The following is a 25094-nucleotide window of genomic DNA, read 5'->3' on the forward strand; positions in this document are numbered from 1 at the left end:
GATCGCGCGGTGGTCCACGGATTAACCCCAGCGTTGGCAAAGAACCCACCAAAGCGAGCGACCGCAAAAAAGGAGCTCGCGATTTGTTCACAAACGGAAAGTTGTAATTTTTACTTTTTTTCTTTGATTTAGTTGTAACCGGATCTATAAAAGACCAGATCTTTGTAATCCAAGATGACAATTATTTCAATGAAGAAAACAGTTTTCCCCGCGAACAAATCGTTCTGCGGTAATAGGGCTTATTATTTTCCTATTCCGGATACATGTAATAATGATACTATTGTAATACTCTTACTCAATCGTTCTGTGGCAATAGGGTTTATTATTTTCCTATTCCGGATACATGTAATAACGATACTATTGTAATACTCTTACTCAATCGTTCTGTGGTAAATAGGTTTCATCTTTCTATTTCCGGATACGTATAGAACATCATTATTCAAATGTGTTTATTAATTTAACTCGTGTCAAAAGTGTGCCAATCTAACACAATATAGCATACATGCACAAATCTTGGTGTGCGTGTCCACATCTGAAGTTCACCATCATCCCAGGTACTAAACAACTCTTAATCATTATAATATAACCGTACAAGATCGAGAATATCTCTCAAAAATAACAAACAAGAGCGAAACTCAAGAAACCTTTACGTAATATATCAATTTATTTCAAATCAGCACATCTGCAGTTTTTTGCAGAACATATCATTAGTAAATTGAGAATATCTTTCTTTGGACAAAATCTTTTTAAGAATATTTTTTCGTTTTGGAAACTAGACTCACATAGCTATCATTTGACACTGATTTGGTTCAGTTTGGAGTTCATATGATATTTCTAATTTCTAGTTAAACATTTTTTATGTGCAGTAGATTTTCTGCAGAACATATCATCAGTAAATTGAGTATATCTTTCTCTACGAAAACTATCTTTAGGTATGGTTTTCTGTTTTGAAAACTAGATTCATATATCTTTTAATTAGAATTAGCTTGGTTTAATTTGGATTTCATTTGTTATTTAAAATTTCTAGTTCAATAGTATATATGTGCAGTAGATTTTTAACAGAACATAACAAGCATGATTATTTGCACAAGAAATCATATGTAAATCTTCAATCATGCACGAAACTTTAAAACGAATAATAAGACATTAAAATTCAGATAAACAATATTTTAAATTATTTTCAGATCTTAAAATACTTCTGTAAATTCGTGCTTAATCTCTTTAACATGAAAAGACCTAGTCTTTATACATATATACAAAAGATTCAATTTTTATACACAAATTAATTGATTAGGCTCTATAAAACTTATTAAAAACTCTTCAAAAATATTTTAATTAATTGATTAGGCTCTATAAAACTTATTAAAAACTCTTCAAAAATATTTTAAAAATTAGGAGGGGGATTAGTAGAGATGAAACTCGTCTGGGGTTGTAGGAAAACTTGTTAGAAGCAACGTCGAAGGAGATCTCCACTGCAAAAGCTAAAAAAAATCAACAAAAACCCAACTTGAAAGCCTCCAATCTTCTCCAAGAATTCAAAATAGGGTTTATGGGGGTTTGGTGGCTATTAGGGTTCTTAGATATGATAAAATTAATCCCAAGAGAAAACAACTCGAGCTTGAGTTTAAGCCACACTCAAACCAACCATACAAGCAATAAACGACTACACGGATAAAACAGTAAGTAAAGTAGACGAGACAATAGATTTATGTGGTTCGGTAAATTGCCTACGTCCACGGGAGCCACACAAATAATTTCTTATTCAACCACAAGAAATTACAAAGCTTGTAAAATAAAATATCTCAAACTTGAGATATCTCGCAACACTAACTCGTCATTGTAGTAAATGCTACAGGACTTTGCCCAATTTATCTAGACCGAAAAATTGATTCTTAGATCAACTGAGAATTTCCGCTGGAGATAAAAGTCACCGCCACAGAGATAAAAATTGCCTCTGTTAAAATTTTGAAAATGAAACCCTAGGGTAGTTGTGGGATCCAACTAGATCCAACAACACACAGGCAAGCGTGATCTCAGTACGCGAGCTCCTAAATCCCGCTCACGCTACATGTGAGGTCGCCATATCTCTTGTGTAAGCGAGATCTTGGGCGACATCAAAAGGTGAGGTCCACGCCCAACAGGTGAGGTCGAAACCATCAGGCAAGTTCTTCACAGGCGAGCTCTTCGCCTCCTTAACCACGTCAGGCGAGCTCCACGCCCACGCCCGAACTAATCATCGCCTGAGTTCCGATCTCTGAGCTCCACAATCAACGCTGTTGTTGCCACTGGTAGGACCTCGTTGCCACCGATGTTGGCGAGGTCGCCGACAAGGTCAGTGTTCAACATTTCTCCACCTCGTCCATCATTTGATAAACCTTAATTTTTGGATGATCACCAGAAGAACACCACGAATGCCAACCAGGCCCAAAACCAGGCCAAACCAATCGCATTATTTTACCATGGTTGCCTACATACCCTCTGACCGGGATCAAGCTAATCATAGTTCTGCAATTGTCGTGTTGGGCAGATCAACACGGGCTAATGTGGAGTAAGTTCAGACAATGTTAAAACTTGCTACCTGTCACCACCTTGGTCAACATGTCTGCTGGATTCTCATTCATGTGCACCTTCATGAAAGAAATATCACCTTCCTCTATGACATCCCACACAAAATGATACCTGACATCAATATGCTTGGTACGAGCATGATGAACTTGATTCTTAGCTAAATAAATTGCACTTTGACTATCGCACCGTAAGTTCACGTAATCCTGCTCAATCTCTAAATTTTCTAACAGACCACACAACCACAATGCTTCCTTCACTCCCTCTGCCATGGCCCTATACTTAGCCTCTATAGTAGAAAGTGCCATTGTAGCATGTAGCATCGATCGCTAACTAACTAGAGCACCATGTATTCTGAATACATAACCAGTAGTAGATCGTCGTCTGTCTAGATCGCCCGCATAGTCTGAGTCCACAAACCCATCAATCTGACATGTATCTCCACCAAAATACAGACCCGTATCCGCGGTACCTTTCAAGTACCTCAGGACCCATTTCACCGCTTCCTAGTGCATTTTTCCCAGATTCGCCATGAACCTGCTGACCACACTAACCGCCTGTGAAATATCTAGACATGTACACACCATGGCATATATCAAACTACCTATTGCACTAGCATAAGGAACACATTCCATGTGTGCCTTATCTTCCGCTCTAGTGGGAGATTATTTACCCGAGAGCTTAAAATATAGGGCTAATGGAGTCACCACTGACTTAGCACTTTGCATCCCAAACCTTGCGATCACCCGCTCTATATAGATCTTCTGACTCAAGAACAATCGTCAATTCGCCCGCTCTCTTCTAATCTCCATACCCAGTATTTTCTTAGCAGCACCAATGTCCTTCATCTCAAACTCTTTACCAAGTTAAGATTTTAGTCTATATATCTCCACATTGTTCTTCAATGCAATAAGCATGTCATCTACATATAAAAGAAGATAGATATAATCACCTCCACAAAGCTTCTGAATATAGACACAACAGTCATAATCGCTTCTGAAGAACCCATGCTTTAGCATGAAAGAGTCAAATTGCATGTACCACTGGCGAGGAGATTGCTTCAATCCATATAGTGATTTACTCAAGTGACATACATGATTCTCCTTATCCTCAACCTTGTAACTCTCAGGCTAATGCATATAGATATCCTCATCCAAGTCTCCGTGCAAGAAGGCCGTTTTAACATCGAGTTGTTCCAGCTCAAGATCATTATGAGAAACAATACTCAATAGCACCCGAATAGATGTGTGTTTCACTTCCGGAGAAAAGATCTCATTGTATTCCACACCCTCTCTTTGTGCAAACCCCTTAGCCACTAGCCTAGCCTTGTACCTTGTACCACCGAGCTTGGAAGGATCCTCCTTTCTCTTGTACACCCACTTACAACCTATAGCTTTCTTCCCTACGAGCAATGGGACCACCTCCCATATTTGGTTCTTCCGGAGAGATTCCATCTCTTCTTCCATCGCAGCCAACCAACTCTCACTATCCTTGTCCCGAATAGCTTCTTTGAAGGTGATCGGCTCATCATCCTCCACCGAGAGTGCGTACTCAACCAAATTTACTTGACCATAGTGCTTCAGAGGCTAATCTGACCCCAGCTTCTAAACCTGCTTGTATGCTCGCCTTGGCCTAGTGGAAGCCAAACTATCTTCAAGTTGCTATTATCGTAATGCTTGTACATTTTCTTGCTGAACCTCCTCTTGTTCAAGCTAATCATCTTCATGATCCTCCACTTGAACATGATTAGAACCTGGTTGGTTTTTAGGTTCTATCTAAATAACCTAGGACTTAGAGGTCCTAACAGTCCCAACACCACCACTCTTGAATGCCCTGGCAATCATGGATTTCTCATCAAAGGTTACATCCCTGCTGATCACGAACTTGGAATCTTCTGTACACCAAAGATGACAAACTTTTACGCCCTTTGCATACCCCAAGAATATTGCCTTCTTGGCCCTCGCATCATGCTTTCCCTCGTTGATGTGATAGTAGGTGGTACATCCAAAAATCCTAAGTCTATCGTAATCTGCATGCTCCCCTGACCATACCCGATAAGGTGTATCACCATCTAATGTCGAATGTTGAGAACGGTTCACTATGTAATAAGCTGTAGCAACCACTTCTGCCCACCATTCACTACCCAAACCAGCATATGATCGCATACTCAATGCTTTCTCCCACAGTGTTCAGTTCAGTCTCTCCGTGTAAAACCCCGTAAATTTGAACATTTTATGATAAATAATGATAAATATGTATATAGTAAAAAATAATATATTTTGATGTTTGAGTATGATAAGAATTTATTTGAGATCAATTTAATCTATATTTGTGAAAATATGAGTGCAAATGCACAAAACATGTACAAAGGCAAAAGAGTGAAAATCTGGGAATAATGACCAGTTATGAGTTTCTACATTTTGCATATCGATGCATTCAGAATCTGAAAAAGTATAAAAGACCAAAGTTACATATCTTCAATAGCTTTTCAACAACTCTTAGATCACCTCATTCCGAGGTCGTATGAGAAAGTTACAACCAAAATACCGAAGATTATTTTCCTAGTCAGACTAGGTTTCCTGCTTCGGTTCAAACATGTTTGTTTTGGGTTTGTCTCTATAAATACATGTGTTTTTCACGAAAATTCTTTTCTTTTATCATATCTATGAACCTTATCAGTCACCTTCTTCCCTCAAAAACCCTAAATCTTTTTTTATGAGTTTGGAGAGCTTTGTGAAGTAAAACACCGACACGAGGGCGAGATCATCGACGTGTGGCGAGGGAGAACGGATTGTTTATGCTCAGGGATTGCTTGCTTTGTTTCAGAGGCTTGCACATGATATTAAGGTAAGATCACTTACATTCAAACCCATCCCCATAGTTAAATAACTAGTTTAGAAGTTTAAATTATGTTTACATGCTTAGATCTTAATCTAATGTGAAAAAGAATAGTTTTTGTTGTTAGATCTTAAACAAATGTTAGATCTATATGTTTTTCTTGTTGTTTATAATAGAAACATGATCATGATCATTAGGGTTCTTTAAAATTTCATTTTTAACTTGTTAATTATGTTCTAATCATGTTTAAACCCTAATTTGACATTTAATTGAGTTTACATGTGGATTAAAGATGAGAAAACCCTTGGATTATGATACCTAAGTGTTAAAAATATGATTTAATGAATGTATATCTTTTCTCAGTTGTTTGGCACTCATGCTTATGTTTAATATGTTAAAAGTTCATGCTTTAGATTGAAGAATTTGGTTAATTAGGTTGAAAAATCCTAATTAGATTAACACAAGAGTTTGATTTATGTTCGAGATATTTTTAGTAAGTGATTATCAAAGTTTAAGTATTGTTATATGTTTTATATATATTTCAGTATGTTTTAAACATGATTGAAAGTTAAAATATGATTTCTCATGCAAATAATCATGTTTGTTATATTCTGTAGAAAAACTGTTGCACATATATACAGTTTAACTAGAAATTTAAAATAACAAATGAAATCCAAATTGAACCAAACTAATTCTAATTGAAAGATATGTGAATCTAGATTTCAAAACCAGAAAATCTTTCTGAAAGATAGTTTTTCTAGAGAAAGATATGCCTAATTTACTGATGATATATTCTGTAGAAAAACTGTTGCACATATATAATGTTTAATTGGAAATTAGAGATATCATATTAACTCTAAACTGAACCAAACTAGTGCCAAATGATAGCTATGTTAATCTAATTTCCAAAACAAAAAATTATTTTTAAAAAGATTTTTGTCTAGAGAAAGATATGCTCAATTGACTAACGATATGTTCTGTAAAAAACTACAAATGTGCTGATTTGAAATAATTGATATATAACGTGAAAATTTCTTAAGTTTTGCTCTTGTTTGTTATTTTTGAGAGAGTTTCTTAATCTTGTACTATTATATTACAATGATTAAGAGTTGTTTAACACCTGAGATGATAGTGAACACTAGTTATGGACACGCACACCGAGATATGTGCACATACACTTAGTTTATGTTGTGTTAACACACACTATTGAGATTTTTGATACACGTTGAGTTGATGAAAGTGTAATAACATATAATAAAGTAGTGTTCATCAATTATGGATGCTCAGTGTGGATGTTTCCTCATTATGACACAGTAGCTGTACCACACTAGGAGTATTGGATGTTTCCCGCAATGAGATCGCGGTTGTACTAATACTCGAAGATGATCGGAGTTTTTTCGGATTTGGCTGATATGTCTATACTCTGCTGTACGATCATCTGGATGCATCATCCAGAAATAGGAAGATAAAACCTATTTCCGCAGGACGATTGAGTAAAAGTATTACAAAAGTATTGTCATTTTATGTATCCGGAATAGAAAGATAAAATCTATTTTCACAGGACGTTTGAGTAAAAGTATTACAAAAGTATCATCATTTCATATATCTAGAATACGAAGATAAAACCTATTTCCACAGGATGATTGAGTAAGAGTATTACAATAGTATCGTTATTTTATGTATCCGAAATAGGGAGACAAAACCTATTACCACAGAGCGATTGAGTAAGAATATTATAAGAGTATCGCTATTGCATAAGGAGATGTACACATATATGTATCATCAGTTGTAGTTACTCCCATGTTAGATTACCCATGAGTAGGGCACATTCTTTGATTTGTGGCATACAGGATATTGCATATGGTAATTTTTTTTTTTTGAGTTGGATGATATTCTCTTATTATTGTGCCAACTACTTGAGAAGTAGTTCGAGATTGTGACATTGGTCCTATATGGTTTAGGCTTGGAGTATTTCTTTGAGTGTTGTTTTCATTCATAGAGTTAGAATTGGTATTTAGGGATCTACAATTTGATACATATGGTATATATATGAAGGTTTCCTTGTTTGGATTATTTTGCTTGACGTACTACGTCTCGTCTTGTAGGTGTTCAAATATTAACTCTATTAGATACGGAGAAAATAATATAGGTAGACTATGCATAATAGATAGAGCCTCCACTTCATCTAGCAGTCCTTCCCCTGGGGGCGGATGAAGATGATCTTGTTGTAGCGATCTGACGCTCTTGTTGTTGTTCTTTTTGTTTAAATTATCTCTTTCACAAAAATCAGAGTTTCGGAGAGCCGCAGGATGACAGAGTTCCAGCATAGTCGGCGTCGCACAGTTTTAGTAGTTAGAGCTCCACTGTATAGTTATGTTCATTATTAAGACTTTAGAGTTGTATTTATTTTTTTGAGGCTGAGTGACTTAGTGAGATTTCATTTGACTCATTATGTTGAGATGCATTTTAGACTCAGAGATATTTTCATTCTATTTCAGTTGGGCTCATTTGTTGATATACTTCTTCTGTACATATCTGATTTTATACTACTTCTATTATTTGCCTGTTTTGTACCTTCACATATTTTTTATTTCATCTAGAGAGATAGTGATTGTGATGGTGAAACATATCGTAGCATGGTGTTTGGTGCTTGGTGCTTGGAAGGTTTGACAATCCGGGTTTCACATTGGACTGCAACCTTGTGTGAACCCTGGGGCGTCACAGTTGGTATCGGAGCTCTAGTTCTAGTTTTCCTAGGATCATCTTGTGTCGAGTCGTGGAGCTAGAATAGAGTTTCTTAGGATTCATGTATAGAGTTCGCTAAGAATTTTTCTAGAATGAGTGAGGACGATATGTGCGTATATCTCAAAATTTTGGAAATTTTTTTTATGACAATTATTTTATGTTGATTTAAAGTATTTGCGTGAAAACTATATGTTATGTATATGTATTGGGATACATTATATTTATATATGTATATATGTTTGCGATCTTACTTACTGTGATCATAAGCTCTCCTCTTGATATTATAAATGTAGGGACGAGGATACGGTCGAGTTAAAACTCGTTCCCGGAAAGCTGGGTAAGCAAAGCCCAAGCGGTAGCAGGCTCCATAGTATATGATCGACTTTATGACACCGTTTGCAGTAAGATTTTGTAGCACTCAAGGAGAGAGAGGCATATCCGTTTTCGCCAGCAGTATCACTTTCTAGAGTTCCACCACTAATTATACCAGTTATGCCTAATGAAGACGTAATACTAATGATTTCATCATCACCAGAACTAGCTGTTGATAGAACCACAAGGCTCGAGGCTTGGCTCTAAAAGAATAGGAACGATATCAGACACTGAGAACACCATAGTGCAGGGCACACTAGATTCATGTGCAACTTATAAATAAAAAGGAATATGTAAAAATTTCTTAACGTCGACTCAGTACCAAATCAGAGGTTAAAAATATTCAGCATAGAGGACATCACCAAGGAATAGCAGAAAAGGATAGCTACGATTTTAAAATTTTGTCGGGATAGCGTATATCACTTATTTAGGAAATTTTTGTTTACTTCTTCCACAAGCAGTTAGAGCTAGTTCGATTAAAGCAGTGAAATATGCCTATAGTTAATTATGAAATCAAGACCAGCATGATGGCAATAACAAGGGCAAGAGGCCTATTGTGGGATCTAGAGGACCTCAGTAGCGGGGTAAGAATTTTAACCATCATTAACAAAGATATTATAAGAAGATAGCACAACATGATTTAATAACACCACAGCAGCGTATGATTCAGGACACATGATACAATTGTAACAAGATCAGATATAGATCAAAGAATTGTCATAGTATACCAGTAGGAGACCAGCATGACAGAGGTCAGGATTAATTGTCTTAGGGCTATGGTTACGGCCAGCATCGAGGATAGATGTACTATAGGTTATTCCGAGGATTTAGGGGTCAATAGGCCATAATTGTGCTTTTCAGAGTATTCATCAGGGTCAGATGGACCTATACATTCCACCACCGATAGCATAGTAGTCTCTAGCCACCAACAGGGTTTATGCAATCATACCGCGTGAGCATAGTACGAGCAGAGTTTTCATAGTAAATTCTTAGCCAGCTCGAATCTTGTTTGATTCAGGAACTTCATATTCTTTTATATTTCATGCCTTCATGTATAGGCTTCAGTTAGTTACACATCCCTTAGATGTTCTGTTATAAGATTCTACTCCTCTAGGGGAGGTGTCCCTATTAGAGAGTATATGTAGGAGATGTGTCATCAGTATAGATGAGTTTGAGTTCATCTTTGACCTGGTCATTTTGTGGATGTCAGATTTTGACATCATTCTTGGTATGAAATGGTTATAATCCTACAATATTAGTATCTACTATTTTGCTAAAATAGTATGCTTGTGAGCATTCGTTGGGATTGTATAGATAGTAGCAATCTTATAGGGTAACCAGAATACGGAGCCATTTCTGGCATACGTCAAGAAGGTGACGATATGGGATCGGGGTGCAGTTTTGAGCGAGATCGGAGTCGTCTCAGAGTATCAGGATGTCTTTCAGGACATACCTACATTTTCTCCAGTGAGAGATGTTGTTCCTACATCGAGTTGCAACAGACACCATACCGATATTCCGAGCACCCTATCATATCATATGGCACCCGATGAGATGAGGGAGCTACAGACTCGGTTAGATGAGTTGTTATATCAGAGTTTCATTATCTAGAGTCATTTTTCATGGGAGCACCGGTCCTCTTCGTGGAGAAGAAGGACAGTAGCATGCAATTATGTATAGATTATCATGAGTTGAATATGGTAACTTCTTGAATCACTGACCTATTATCGAGGAATTATGATTTGTTCCACCAGCTGCGAGGAGCGCAGCATTTCTCGAAGATTGATCTTCGTTCTAGTTATTTCCAGTTACGAATGTGGTAAATGGATATTTCCAATATCATCTTTTCTGACTCGATATGTGTCTTTTGAGTTCTTGTCATGATATTTGGGCTGACTAATGCACCCGTGATATTCATGAATTTAATGAACTGGGTTTTCCATCCATGCTAGGACCAGTTTGTAGTTGTTTTATTTATGACATCCTTATCTTTTCTTGATCGGAGGTAGAACACGAGCAACATCCTTTATTGACATTGCGAGCATAGTGGACAGTCGAGATTAGAGGCATCAGTGATACGCTGAGTTCAGTAAATAAGAGTTTTGGCTATAAGAGATCAGATTTTTAGGCCACATCATCAGTAGGGGGCATAACAGTGGATCCAGCCATTATTGAGGCTGTACTTGATTAGGAGTCACTAAGAACCATTACGGAGATGCAAAGTTTTGGTAGGGTATGAGAGAAAGTTCATTCGGGATTTTTTGAAGATTATGATACCACTTACGCAACTTACGAAGAAGGGTGTATAGTTTTCTTTGAGCACTGGGTGCTAGGGAGCCTTTGAGACAATTAAGGCTAGATAGACTACAGTAACAATTTTGATTTTTTTTGAGCAGTGATACAATATTTTTCATTTACGTGGACACATCATTAGCAGGACTAGGAGGTGTTTTTATGAGACCCAAATGGTATAGCTTATATTTCGCGATAGTTTAGGCGCATTATACCAGATATACACTGTATCCAGGTATAATAAAAATGTACAAAGATATGAAGAGGCATATCTAGAAGAGTTTTCAGGATTTACTCAGTAGCCAGTTGTGATATTCTAGTGTTGTCCACCCACAGACGGATGGACAAACGGAGAGAGTAAACTAAGTGTCGGAAATTATGTAGAAAACATGTATTATAGACTTGCAAGATAGCTGGGAGGATCATATCCCATTGATTGAGTGTGATTATAATATCATATATCATAGACTATTGGCATGACACTGTATGAGGCATGGTACAGGAGGCATTATAGATTGCTTATTCATTGGACATAGTTACAAGAAAGTTTATTGCTTAGACATTAGCTTATGAGGCAGACTACAGGGAAGGTAGCAAAGGTTTGGGAGCGTATTCTTGTAGCGCATAGTCATCGGAAACACGATGACCGTTAGAGTTCTAGATTGGGGACTATGTCTTATTTGAAATACCACAGATGAGTTCAGTAACTCGGTAGACAGGAAAAGTTTACCCTAAGGTATATTGGTCCGTTCATGAGAGTTGAACATTTTGGAGCCATTTCGCATCGGATAGATCTTCTAGCATCGATGTCGAGTATGCATGATATTTTCTATATTTTGATGATGAAGAAGCATTTGTACGACAAGGAGCAGCAGAGGGTGATTGATGCACCAAAATTTGAGTTTCAGATAGGTTTAACTAACGTGGAGATCACGAGTTGTATTCTTACTAGAGAGGATGAGAGGCTTAGAAAGAAAGTAATACTTTAAGTTAAAGTTCAATAGAGATGGAAAAGAGATGAGGAGGCTTCTTGGGAGCGCGAGGAGGATATGCATCACGACTACCCGTAATTGTTCGAGTGGGTAAATTGTTTTGGTTATAGCTTATTGATGTTTATGATTTTTTGATTTTTTTTCTATATGGTCATATTTATATTTAATGCTAGAATAGGGGTATTAACACTTAGCTCCTAATCATTCAGAATACATAGTATATATGTGGGGGGTTCCTTGTTTGGATTTTTCGGCCGACGTACTAGTTCTGTTTAGTTAGGGGTTAAGTGAGAGTATTCGTATTTTAAATTGTTAAGCATAAATATTGCTAGTGATTCATATCTAGGGATTAATGGTACGAGATGTGTACGAAAGGGTTTCCTTGTCTGGATTATCCCCTCTTAGTGCTTTTCTCATATTATTAATTCCTAAGATACGATTGCGGAATTTCGGGGACAAAATTCTTTTAAGGGGGAAAATGTAAAACCCCGTAAATTTGAATATTTTATGATAAATAATAATAAATATGTTATATAGTAAAAAATAACATATTTTGATGTTTGAGTATGATAAGAATTTATTTGGGATCAATTCAATGTATATTTGTGAAAATATGAGTGCAAATGCACAAAACATGCACAAAGGCAAAAGAGTAAAAATCTGAGAATAATGATCAGTTATGAGTTTCTATGTTTTACAGACCGATGCAATCAAAATCTAGAAAAAGTATACAGACCAAAGTTGTATATCTCTTCAACAGCTTTCCAATAAATTTTAGATCACCTCATTCGGAGGTCGAATGAGAAAGTTACAGCTAAAATACCGAATGTTATTTTCCTAGTCAGACTAGGTTTCCTGGTTTGGGTCAAACAGATTTGTTTCGGGTTTGCCTCCATAAATACCTGTGTTTTTCACAAAAATTTCTTTCTTTTATCATATATATAAACCTTATCAGCCACCCTCTCTTCTCAAAAACCCTAGATCTTTTTCTTATGAGTTTGGAGAGCTTTGTGAAGCAAAACACCGACATGAGGGCGAGATCATCGACGTGTGGCGAGGGAGAACGGGTTGTTTATGCTCTGGGATTGCTTGCTTTATTTCAGAGGCTTGCACATGATATTAAGGTAAGATCACTTACATCCAAACCCATCCCCAGAATTAAATAACTAGTTTAGAAGTTTAAATTATGTTTACATGCTTAGATCTTAATCTAATGTGAAAAAGAAAAGATTTTTATTGTTAGATCTTAAACAAATGTTAGATTTACATGTTTTTCTTGCTGTTTATAATAAAAACATAATCATGATCATTAGGGTTCTTCAAATTTTATTTTTAACTTGTTAATCATGTTCTAATCATGTTTAAACCTTAATTTGACATTTAATTGAGTTTACATGTGGATTAAAGATGAGAAAACCCTAGGTTTGTGATACCTACGTATTAAAATATGATTTAATGAATGTATATCTTTTCTAAGTTGTTTGGCACTCATTCTTATGTTTAATATGTTAAAAGTTCATGCTTTAGGTTGAAGAATTTGGTTAATTAGGTTAAAAAACCCTAATTAGATTAACACAAGAGTTTGATTTATATTCGAGATAATTTTAGTAAGTGTTTATCAAAGTTTAAGTGTTGTTATATATTTTATATATGTTTCAATATGTTTTAAATATGATTGAAGGTTTAAATATAATTTCTTGTGCAAATAATCATGCTTGTTATGTTCTGTAGAAAACCTGCTGCACATATATACTGTTTAACTAGAAATTTGAAATAACAAATAAAATCCAAATTGAACCAAACTAATGCTAATCGAAAGATATGTGAATCTAAATTTCAAAACAGAAAACCTTTCCAAAAGATAGTTTTTCTAGAGAAAGATATGCCTAATTTACCTATGATATATTCTGCAGAAAAACTACTGCACATATATAACGTTTAACTAGAAATTAGAGATATCATATGAACTCCAAACTGAACCATAGTAGTGCCAAATGATATCTATGTAAATCTAATTTCTAAAACAAAAAACTAATCTTAAAAAGAGTTTGTCTAGAGAAAGATATGCTCAATTGACTAACGATATGTTCTGCAAAAAACTGCAAATGTGCTGATTTAAAATAATTGATATATAACGTGAAAGTTTCTTGAGTTTCACTCTTGTTTGTTATTTTTGAGAGAGTTTCTAGATCTTGTACTATTATATTACAATGATTAAAAGTTGTTTAACACCTGAGATGATGGTGAACACCAGTTATGAACACGCACACCGAGATATGTGCACATACACTTAGTTTATATTGTGTTAACACGCACTGTTGAGATTTTTGACACGCACACCGAGATATGTGCACATACACTTAGTTTATATTGTGTTAACACGCACTGTTGAGATTTTTGATACACGTTGAGTTGATAAAAGTAATACACTTAGTTTATATTGTGTTAACACGCACTGTTGAGATTTTTGATACACGTTGAGTTGATAAAAGTATAATAACATATAATAAAGTAGTGTTCATCAGTTATGGATGCTTGGTGTAGATGTTTCTCCGTAATGAGACTGTGGCTATACCACACTAGGAGTATTAGATGTTTCCCGCAATGAGACTGTGGCTGTACCAATACTCGAAGATGATCGGGGTTTTTTCGGATTTGGCTGATATGTCTATACTTCATTATACGATCATCTGGATGCATCATCCAGAATAGGGAGATAAAACCTATTTTCGCAGGATGATTGAGTAAAAGTATTACAAAAGTATCATCATTTTATGTATCCGAAATAGGGAGATAAAACCTATTTCTGTAGGACGATTGAGTAAAAGTATTACAAAAGTATCGTCATTTCATGTATTCGAAATAAGGATATAAAACCTATTTCCGCAGAGAGATTGAGTAAGAGTATTACAATAGTATCGTTTTTTTATGTATCCGAAATAGGGAGACAAAACCTATTACCGCAGAGCGATTGGGTAAGAATATTATAAGAGTATTGCTATTGCATAAAAAGATGTACACATATATGTATCATCAGTTGTAGTTACTCCCATGTTAGATTACCCATGAGTAGGGTATATTCTTTGATTTGTGGCATACAGGATATGACCTATGGTGATTTTTTTTTATTTTTTGAGTTGGATGATATTCTCTTATTTTTGCGCCAACTACTTGAGAAGTAGTTCGAGACTGTGATATTGGTCCTATATGGTTTAGGCTTGGAGTATTTCTTTTGAGTGTTATTTTTATTCATAGAGTTGGAATTAGTATTTAGGGATCTACAATTTGATACATATGGTATATATATAAGGGTTTCCTTGTTTGGATTATTTTGCTCGACGTACTACGTCTCGTCTTGTAGGTGTCTAAATATTAACTCCATTAGATGCAGAAAAAATAATATAGGTAGACTATACTTAATAGATAAAGCCTCCACTTTATCTAGCAGCCCTTCCCCTGAGGGCGGATGAAGATGATCTTGTTGTAGCGATCTGACGCTCTTGTTGTTATTCTTTTTGTTTAAATTGTCTCTTTCACAAAAATCAGAGTTTTGAAGAGCCACAGGATGACGGAGTTCTAGCATAGTCGTCGTCGCACAGTTTTAGTAGTTGAACATCCACTGTATAGTTATGTTCATTGTTCATACTTTAGAGTTGTATTCATTTTTTTGAGGCTGATTGCCTTAGTAAGATTTTATTTGACTCATTGTGTTAAGATGTATTTCAGACTCGGGTATTTTTATTCTATTTCAGTTGGGCTCATTTGTTGATGTACTTCTTTTGTGTATATCTAATTTTATACTACTTTTACCTGTTTTGTACCTTCACATATTTATTGTTTCCACTAGAGAAATAGTGACTATGATGGTGAAACATGTCGTAGAATGGTGTTTGGTGCTTGCCAGGTTTGACAATCCGGGTTTCACCTTGGACTGTAGCATTGTGTGAACCCTGGGGTGTCACACTACGTGACCTAATTTTGCTATTGCATAGATCTAACTGTCCAGTGTATGGCAATCCCCTCCTGATCACAGAACTCCTTGAAGGCACCATCTGTATATTCTGTACCATTGTCAGATCTTAATGTCTTCAATTTCTTTCTTGTTCTATTCTCAACCATCGCCTTCCACTTCTTGAATGTCTCAAATACCTCATTCTTATGCTTTAGAAAATAAATCCAAGCATCTCTCGAATGATCATCTATGAATGAGACAAAATATCTGGAACCACCATTAGAAGTTGTCGAAGCTGGACCCCAAACATCTGTGTGCACATAATCTAGTATCCCTCTGCTCTTGTGATTGCTTATCAGAAACCGAACCCTGTGTGCCTTTCCATACACACAGTCCTCACAAAAATCTATGCAAGGCTTCTTCAGATTCTTCAACAAACCATCCTTACCGAGCAAATCTAGACCCTTCTCTGACATGTGCCCAAGCCGCCTATGCCATAACCGTGTGTGTTCACATGGGCTCTGACATGTGCCCAAGCCGCCTATGCCATAACCGTGTGTGTTCACATGGGTCTCCACCACTTCCATCAGTTCCAACAGCTGCATCTCCCGTCATGCCATAACCGTGTGTGTTCACATGGGTCTCCACCACTTCCATCAGTTCCAACAGCTGCATCTCCCGTCACCGTCGTACCCAATAGAGTATATAGGTTACGGTGACGAATTCCCTTCATCTCTACTAAGGAACCCCAAGCAACCCTCTTCACTCCGTTCTCTACTACAATCTTGTAACCCCCAGAGTCCAAAGCATCAACTGAGATAAGATTCTTCCGCAAGTCGGGAACATGCCTAACATCCATCAAGGTTCGAACCACTCCATCATGCATATTGATCTTGATATCACCTAGCCCTATCGTTTTACAAGCATGGTTGTTTTCCATCAATACGGTTCCACCATCAATGCTCCTATAAGTAGTAAACCACTTCCTATTTGGACACATGTGGTAAGAGCAACCAGAATCAAGTATCCACTTCCTGGAGGTATCCTCACCACCCGTGACGACATAGCATTCCTTATCGCTCCCTTCCCCTGAAGCATAGCTCGTCTCTTCCTTGCCTTTTTGTCTTTCAGTCTTGTTGTTGTTCTTCTTCCCGCCTACTCTGTTGTTAGGACAATTGACTTTGAAATACCCTAGTTCACCGCATTTGAAACACGATCTTTCCGCAAGAGGTCTTGATTTTGATCTAGACTTTCCTCTCTTGCCTTTTCCTCGCTCATTGCCCCTTCCTCTAGCAAAAAACCCCTGCGCTTATTCTTTGTTACCACCAGTGAACATATCACTAGTTGCAATTTTTGAAGATCATCAGTTAGAAGTGTCGTTCTAGTCTCATCCATCGATAAACTGTCACCCACAAGCATCAGTGTTTGAACCAGATTCTCATAAGACTTTGGGAGAGATAGAAGTAGTAGAAGTGCCTGATCCTCGTCTTCCACTATCACCTCAATATCTTTCAAATCCGATAAGATCCTATCGAACTTGTTGATGAATTCCCAGATTGATGAGCCTTCCTCCATCTTGCAAGTATACAATTTGGATTTTAAATAGATCCAGTTCGTTAGACTCTTCGTCATGAATGTGCTTTCCAACTTCAACCACATGCCTGCAGCCGTTTCCTCTCCATCTACCAAGAAAGCAACATCTCTCTCAAGATATAGGATAATCAACGCTCGTGCTTCGAGATCTAACTCTTCCCAATCTTCATCTAATATATCTTTGTGCTTCTTTTCTCTTCCTACCAAAGCCTTGTGCAATTTTTATGAAATCAATGAATTTTTTATCTGCATCCTCTAATAAGAAAAATCATGCTTCCCGTTAAATTTCTTGATCTCTACTTTCCAACTTTAACTATTTTACTAGTAGACGTCATTCTCCGCTTGTTTAGTAAAATCGTCTCTCTCAGAAAAATTTCAATAAATATCTTGTGTAAACCACACTATAACCAAGTACCACCTCAAATCAAAAGTTCTACCACCACTAATCAGAATAAGGGCTCTGATACAAATTGTTGAGAGGGCGGGACGCCCACACCATCGCGGAAGATAAATTAATCCCGAGAGAAAACAACTCGAGATTGAGTTTAAGTCAAACTCAAACCAACCAATACAAGCAATAAACGACTACACGGATAAAATAGTAAGTAAAGTAGACGAGACAACAGATTTATGTGGTTCGGCAAAATTGTCTACGTCCACAGGATCCACACAAATAATTTCCTATTCAACCACAAGAAATTACAAAGCTTGTAAAAGAAAATATCTCAAACTTGAGATATCTTACAACACCAACTCGTCACTGTAGTAAATGCTACAGGACTTTTTCCAATTTCTCTGGACCGAAAAATTAATTCTCAGATCAACTGAGAATTTCCGCTAGAGATAAAAGCCACCGCCATAGAGGTAAAAATTGCCTTTATTAAAATCGCGAAAATGAAGCTCATCAGGTCCGTGAATAGGGTTTCCCTTTTATAGGGAAACCCTAGGGCAGTTGTGGGATCCAGCTGGATCCAACAACACACAGGCGAGCACAATCTCAGCACATGAGCTCCTAAATCCTGCTCACGCTACAGGCAAGGTCGCCATCTCTCTCGTGCAGGAGAGATCTTGGGCGACATCAATAGGTGAGGTCCACACCCTGTGAAGCACGGGAGTGGGGGCCACCATGTGAATGAAGCAAAGCAAAGACGCGTTTTTTTTCTCGTTGCGAACATTAATGCAAAGGCCCACCCTATTGTTGTGCTGCAGGTATATAAATAGCATTTATTCGGTGACCTAGGTTTTGTGTAAGGTGGATTTCTTTTTTTGGCTGGGAGTGCAAGTGCAAAGCGGCGGCTGCAGAGAGCAGGTGCGCAGGAGAAGAAGAAAAGTGCGGCTGCAGGAGAAAAAATCTGCGGTTTTCTTTGGTTTCGTGTAAACAGGCTTTTGTGATTTTGAGAGAGATAATTATGTGAGGGTTTAGATTGAGTGACTGTAAACCCTAGTTATATTCTCTCCCTCTAATTTTAGATCCCCCCTACTTACCCCGTGGATGTAGGCAATTTGTCGAACCACGTAAAACTTATGTGATTTGCTGTTTGTGGCCATTGTAATAGTTTATTAAGCTCCCTCGACAAGTCAGTCCTAGAACTGATGAGAGGAAGAGCTGATATCCCACTTTGTTGAGATATCCACTTTAGATTCTTATTTTATTGATGAGACAGGAATTGTGAAGCATGAGTGTGGGGACCACCATGTGAATGAAGCAAAGCAAAGAAGCGTTTTTTTTCTCCTTGCGGACATTAATGAAAAGGCCTACCCGATTGTTGTGCTACAGGTATATAAATAGCATTTATTCGATGACCTAGGTTTTTTGCAAGGTGGATTTCTTTTTTAGCTGGGAGTGCAAGTGCAAAGAGGCAGCTACAGAGAGCAGGTGCGCAGGAGAAGAAGAAAAGAGCAGCTGCGGGAGAAAAAGTCAGCGTCTTTCTTTGCTTTCATGTAAACAGGCTTTTGTGCTTTTAATAGAGATAATTATGTGAGGGTTTAAATTGAGTGATTGTAAACCCTGGTTATATTCTCTCCCTCTAATTGTAGATCCCCGCTACTTGCGCCGTGGATTTAGGCAATTTGTCGAACCACTTAAACTTTATGTGATTTGGTGTTTGTGGCCATTGCAATAGTTTATTAGGTTTCCTCGACAAGTCAGTCCTAGAACTGATGAGAGGAAGAGCTGATATCCTATTTTATTGAGATATTCATTTCAGATTCTTATTTTCTTGGTGAGACAGGAATTCTTATTAATCTTTCTCTCTTTTTATACACCAAAAACTCTGCTGAAATTTTCGCTACGCATAACAAGTGGTATCAGAGCATGGGCTACGCTTGAACTATTTGGAGGAGTAGATCGATTTGAAAGCTCGTCTAGGGCTTTGTTTGGTGATAATGGTGGGATCTTTTGGTAAAATGCTCTATCTTTTTAGTTTTGGATCTATTCTTCGTTCGATGGTGCGTTGATAAAGATGTCGGGGAAAGAAGATGCTTTGGGTGTCGAGGGTGGTGCTTCTAATGTGAAGACCATTCAGAGTTTGAATATCCACTCTATGAAGATAGATGTGGAGAAGTTTAATGGCACAAACAACTTTGGATTATGGAGATGCAAGGTTTTGGATGCACTGAACGCGCAGAATTTGAAGGATACCTTGGAGTTAGATGGCAAGCCAGTTGATATTGAAGAGAAGGTTTGGAAGAAGAAGAATCGAATGGCGTGTGGTGTGATTAGATCTTTTTTGACTAAAGATCTAAAATATGATGTGATGAATGAGACTTCTGTGAAGAAGATTTGGGAGATTCTCGAAAGCAAGTAGATCTAAAATATGATGTGATGAATGAGACTTCTGTGAAGAAGATTTGGGAGATTCTCGAAAGCAAGTATCTGACAAAGAGTGTTGAGAACCGCTTGAAGATTTGGGAGATTCTCGAAAGCAAGTATCTGACAAAGAGTGTTGAGAACCGCTTTCATTTGAAGAGGAGACTTTATCGTTTCTAATTGAAGAAGGGAACCTCAATTAATGATCACATGAATACTTACATAAAGCTTCTTGCGGATTTAACGAATGTGGATGTCAAGATTGAAGATGAGGACAAGGCGTTGCTATTGTTGAGTTACTTACCCGACGAGGAATATGAGACCTTCGTTCTTACTCTGATTAATGGGAAGACATCTCTTTCGTATAGTGAGGTGACTACTGCACTTGTGAATTATCAGCTTCGAAAGAAGGATAAGGAGGCTTCAGTTGAGCCGGTAGCAGAGGCGTGCACTTGTGAATTATCAGCTTCGAAAGAAGGATAAGGAGGCTTCAGTTGAGCCGGTAGCAGAGGCGTTGTCCGTAAGAGGGAAGGCTCCAAACCGGAAGAATTAGAAGTCACTGTCTAGAGTAGGACATCCTACAATTAGAAAAGATCAGCGTACTTGGTGCAAGGAGACTGGTCATTAGAAGAAAGACTGCCCAAAGCTCGACGAATGGATGAAGAATAAGCAGAAGGGAAAAGGGAAGCAATCATTATCAGAAGCAAATATCGTTATATCGGATGGTAATATTTCTGACTCTTCTATTTATTCACTTTCTATCAGTCCAACAGATAGCTATTCCGAGGAATCTAAATAGATGTTGGATAGTGGTGCGACCTATCATGTGTGCCCTAGAAGGGAATGGTTCTCCGGTTTTGAGAAGCTGGATAGTGGTGTGGTGTACATGGCTGATAACCATGCATGACAGATTGTTAGGATAGGAAGAATTCGCATCAAGATGTTTGACGGGACTATTAGGGAGTTATATAATGTGAGATATGTTCTTTTCTTAAAGAAGAACTTGATCTCTATAGGAGCTTTGGTTGGAGAGGGTCTGAATGTTCGAATTAAGAACATGATTCTCAAGATTATGGAAGACTCTCAGATTGTGATGAAGGGCATCATGACGAATAACCTGTATTACTTGAATAGAGGTATAGTGGCTGGTGAAGAAGTGACGACTTCTATTGATTCGACTAGATTGTGGCATTTTGGGCTTGGCCATTCCAGTATTGATTCTTCGCATAGATTGAAAGAGGGTGCGAAGACCTGTAGCTTAAAGTCCAGTAAACATATTGATGTGAGCAAGAAGACCAAGGTGAAGTTTGTCACCTTTATTCACCGAGCTAAGGGTCATTCTGGAGGTGTTCACGTGGATGTTTGGGGGCCTTCTATGGGGGCATCATTGGGATATAATAGGCGTTTGGTTTCCTTTGTTGGTGGCTGTTCTAGGCGTGTTTGGTTTGCAACCAAATCCCCATTAGAGAAAGTCCTAGTAGTCTCTAACAGTTTAAAGAAGTGTGAAATTAGCAGAAATGTAAAGGTACTTCATTCAGGTTTTGGTGGCAGGTACAAGAGGGACCTATTTCTGTATTGGAGCCGAGCTCACTGCATTTTGAGACACTTCGTTAGAAAGGAAATTTTAGAGCAACTAGATAGGATGACAAATTTGGAGAACCGTGCCTTGCTGGAGGAGGATCGGTGTTTGTTGTCAAGCAATGGTTTGTAGAAGAGTTTCTGGATTAAGGTTTCGACATATTTGGGTCATCCTATTAAAGAGTTGTTAATTGTTGTGATAGGAGGTAAAACTTAATTGGGTGTTTGGTCTGGCAGTGTCACTTCGGTTGAGGCTTCGATGAGGGAGCTAATTGACTCTCAGCAGGTGGAGAGTTTTGGATAGATCATAGAGGTATCACAGCGGGTGGAGAGTGATGCTACGTCACATTGGGTGTAGATTACTCCACATTCTCTAGATCATTCTGTATCGTTTGGGATTCCAGCTTAGGTGACACAGTTTAGAGATCATTTCTTTTTGGATGCAGATGATGAGTTGGATTTTGATCCAAGTGCAGTTGATAGATGCAGTTTTCATATGGCTATTGGTACACATCAGGTAGAGGTGTTTGAGGCCATTGGTGGTGCTATCATCCGCAAAATTGATGATATTAGAGAAGGGTTGCAAACTCTTCTATTAGAATGAGGTCGTTCGCGGCCATTTAGGTGAACTACGTGAAGGCTTGATTCCTTGGGCAAGAGGATACGTAGACAGTCATTTATGATGCAGCCAGTTTTTGGATTAGTTGATTTTGATGGGGGTGAGATCAATTTGGTGAGTTGATACCGACATTTGAAGAGTGTTCACATTCTCATTTAGGTTCTCGACTTGTTGTGGATTAAGTCCGTTGTCGTGAATTGTTTCACTTCGTACTGGACGTAATAAGTGAGACATTTGTTTTGGTTGGTGTCGGCTCAGTTTTGGTAAAACTTCATCGATGTGGAGAATTGTAAAGCACAAGAGTGGGGGCCACTATGTGAATGAAGCAAAGCAAAGACGTGTTTTTCCTCTCGTTGCAGACATTAATGCAAAGGCCCACACGATTGTTGTGCTGCAGGTATATAAATAGCATTTATTCGGTGACCTAGCTTTTGTGCAAGGTGGATTTCTTTTTCGGCTAGGAGTGCAAGTGCAAAGCGGCGGCTGTAGAAAGCAGGTGCGCAAGAGAAGAAGAAAAGTGCGGCTGCGGGAGAAAAAGTCAGCAGCTTTCTTTGGTTTCGTGTAAACAGACTATTGTGCTTTTGAGAGAGATAATTGTGTGAGGGTTTAGATTGAGTGATTGTAAACCCTAGTTATATTCTCTCCTTCTAATTGTAGGTCCCCCCTACTTGCCCCGTGGATGTAAGCAATTTGCCGAACCATGTAAAACTTGTGTGATTTGCTATTTGTGGTCATTGTAATAGTTTATTAGGTTCCCTCGACAAGTCAGTCCTAGAACTAATGAGAGGAAGAGCTGATATCCTACTTTATTGAGATATTCGCTTCAGATTCTTGTTTCCTTGGTGAGACAGGAATTCTTATTGATCTTTCTCTCTTATTATGCACCAGAAACTCTGCCGAAATTTCCGCTGCTAACAACACGCCCAACAGGCGAGGTCGAAACCATCAGGCGAGTTCTTCACAGACGAGCTCTTCGCCTCCTCGACCGCGTCAGGCGAGCTCCACGCCCGCACGCGCGCCCACGCCCGAACTCATTGCCGCCTGAGTTCTGATCCCTGAGCTCCGCAATCAATGTTGTTGTTGCCGCTCATAGGCCCTCGTTGCCGCCGATGCCGACGACGTCGCCGACGAGGTCAGTTTTCAATATTCAAGATTGAGAACGAAAAAAGTATCTATTGTAGATGGATAAATAAAATGTTTGGTCTGCTCTACTTTTAAAATGAGGGCGCATACTATTATTTATTTTCATCCTCGAAATTGGATTAAAATTGTTCAATTAGTTCAATTTAAACTCAAGTTTATTGTTCATCTCCATTAAATTCCTTTGTATATAGAATAACCTATATTTACATGAATAATCCCTAAATTACTTGCTAATTATTCGATCAAATTCCATTTATAATTTCTACCTATTAATTTCGTCAAGTGTATGCTGATGATCAAGAAACAATCATCTTCCTTTGGAACCATGAATTGAATGCATCTACCCATTCTGAAAAAAGAAGTTCTCTCCTCAATAATTCTTTAAACAGTTCGGACAAATCTTTTTGATAGACTTATTGATCATATGAGCAAGTGAATAGTAGCTCTAGGGTGATGCCCATTATATTTTCAACAACTGGACTAGGTTTGCTTACAAACTCTGGCTCGCTTCACTGACTTGGCTACACTTAAAAATTCTGCAATTGCTTTGGACCGTAGAAGCAAACATGTTTTAAAAGGTTTCAGTTGCTTTAAAATCCATGAAAGCTTTAACTGCTATAATTTCACAAGAAGAATGGACTTGAAAGAGCTCCTTAGATACAATTTTTGTAAGACATTTAATTTATATATATTATTACTCTGTTTTTAAATAAATACACGAGGCTTGAGTGCTACTCTTATGAAATTGAACATATCATAAATTTCCAATATTACATGAGGGATCTTAATAGCTGGAGAAATATATACAATTACATGCAAAGAAGAGATGTCATGACGGGTTTGAAGCGCTCGCTCGATGAAGTATGTGAAAAGTTTTTTTTTCTCTTTTTTTAAAATATTAAAAAGAGAGAGAAGGAAGAAACTTTTTTATACATCAGAATATCAAAATGTGAGAAAAGGGGGTGATCAGAAACTTTTTCGTCTGCGCCGAAAATCTTAGCAAGAGGAAGAAGCATAATTTTTTTTCTCCGCCGAAATCCCAGAATGAGATCTAATATGATCACATTTAATTACTTTCGAGTTATTTTAACTTTCGACTCCCTAACCATCCTTAACTAAATAAATAACAAGTTATTTATTAGATTAAGATCATATCAACTAGATGAATCTGACGGTTAAAATGTTTGGTGTATTGAGCCTTCAAAACACGTATGTTCAATCACTAGTAGAAAAACGAGCATCCTAGACGGAACAAACTAGACGGAAATTTTTCCGTCTAGTTTGAGTCAAACTAGACGGAAATAGTTCCATCTAGTTTGTTCCGTCTAGGTTGACTCAAACTAGACGGAAATTTCCGTCTAGTTTGTCAATCTAGACGGAAAATCAACCTAGACGGAAATTCCGTCTAGGTTACATCAACCTAGACGGAAATACCGTCTAGGTTGAGTAGGCAACCTAGACGGAATTTCCGTCTAGGTTGTCCACTCAACCTAGACGGAAATTCCGTCTAGGTTGAGGCAACCTAGACGGAATTTCCGTCTAGGTTGCCTAGGGCAACTTAATAACCCTAGTCAGGCGCCGCCCCCCCCCCAAAAA

At 37.7% G+C, this 25094-nt stretch overlaps 1 protein-coding gene across 1 annotated transcript in view; it reads left to right on the plus strand.

Moving 5' to 3' along the window:
- The window catches only part of LOC109838998 (FK506-binding nuclear protein-like), a 48215-nt gene that overhangs the window by 19649 nt on the left and 3472 nt on the right, over nucleotides 1-25094 (plus strand). The window contains exon 2 of the mRNA XM_020407431.1: nucleotides 22183-22315. Within this exon, the coding sequence (XP_020263020.1) occupies nucleotides 22183-22315 (133 nt within the window). The remainder of the gene's footprint in view (nucleotides 1-22182; nucleotides 22316-25094) is intronic.

The sequence above is a fragment of the Asparagus officinalis genome, chromosome 4 (genome assembly GCF_001876935.1).
Source record: "Asparagus officinalis chromosome 4, Aspof.V1, whole genome shotgun sequence".
In the NCBI taxonomy this organism is placed as follows: domain Eukaryota; kingdom Viridiplantae; phylum Streptophyta; class Magnoliopsida; order Asparagales; family Asparagaceae; genus Asparagus; species Asparagus officinalis.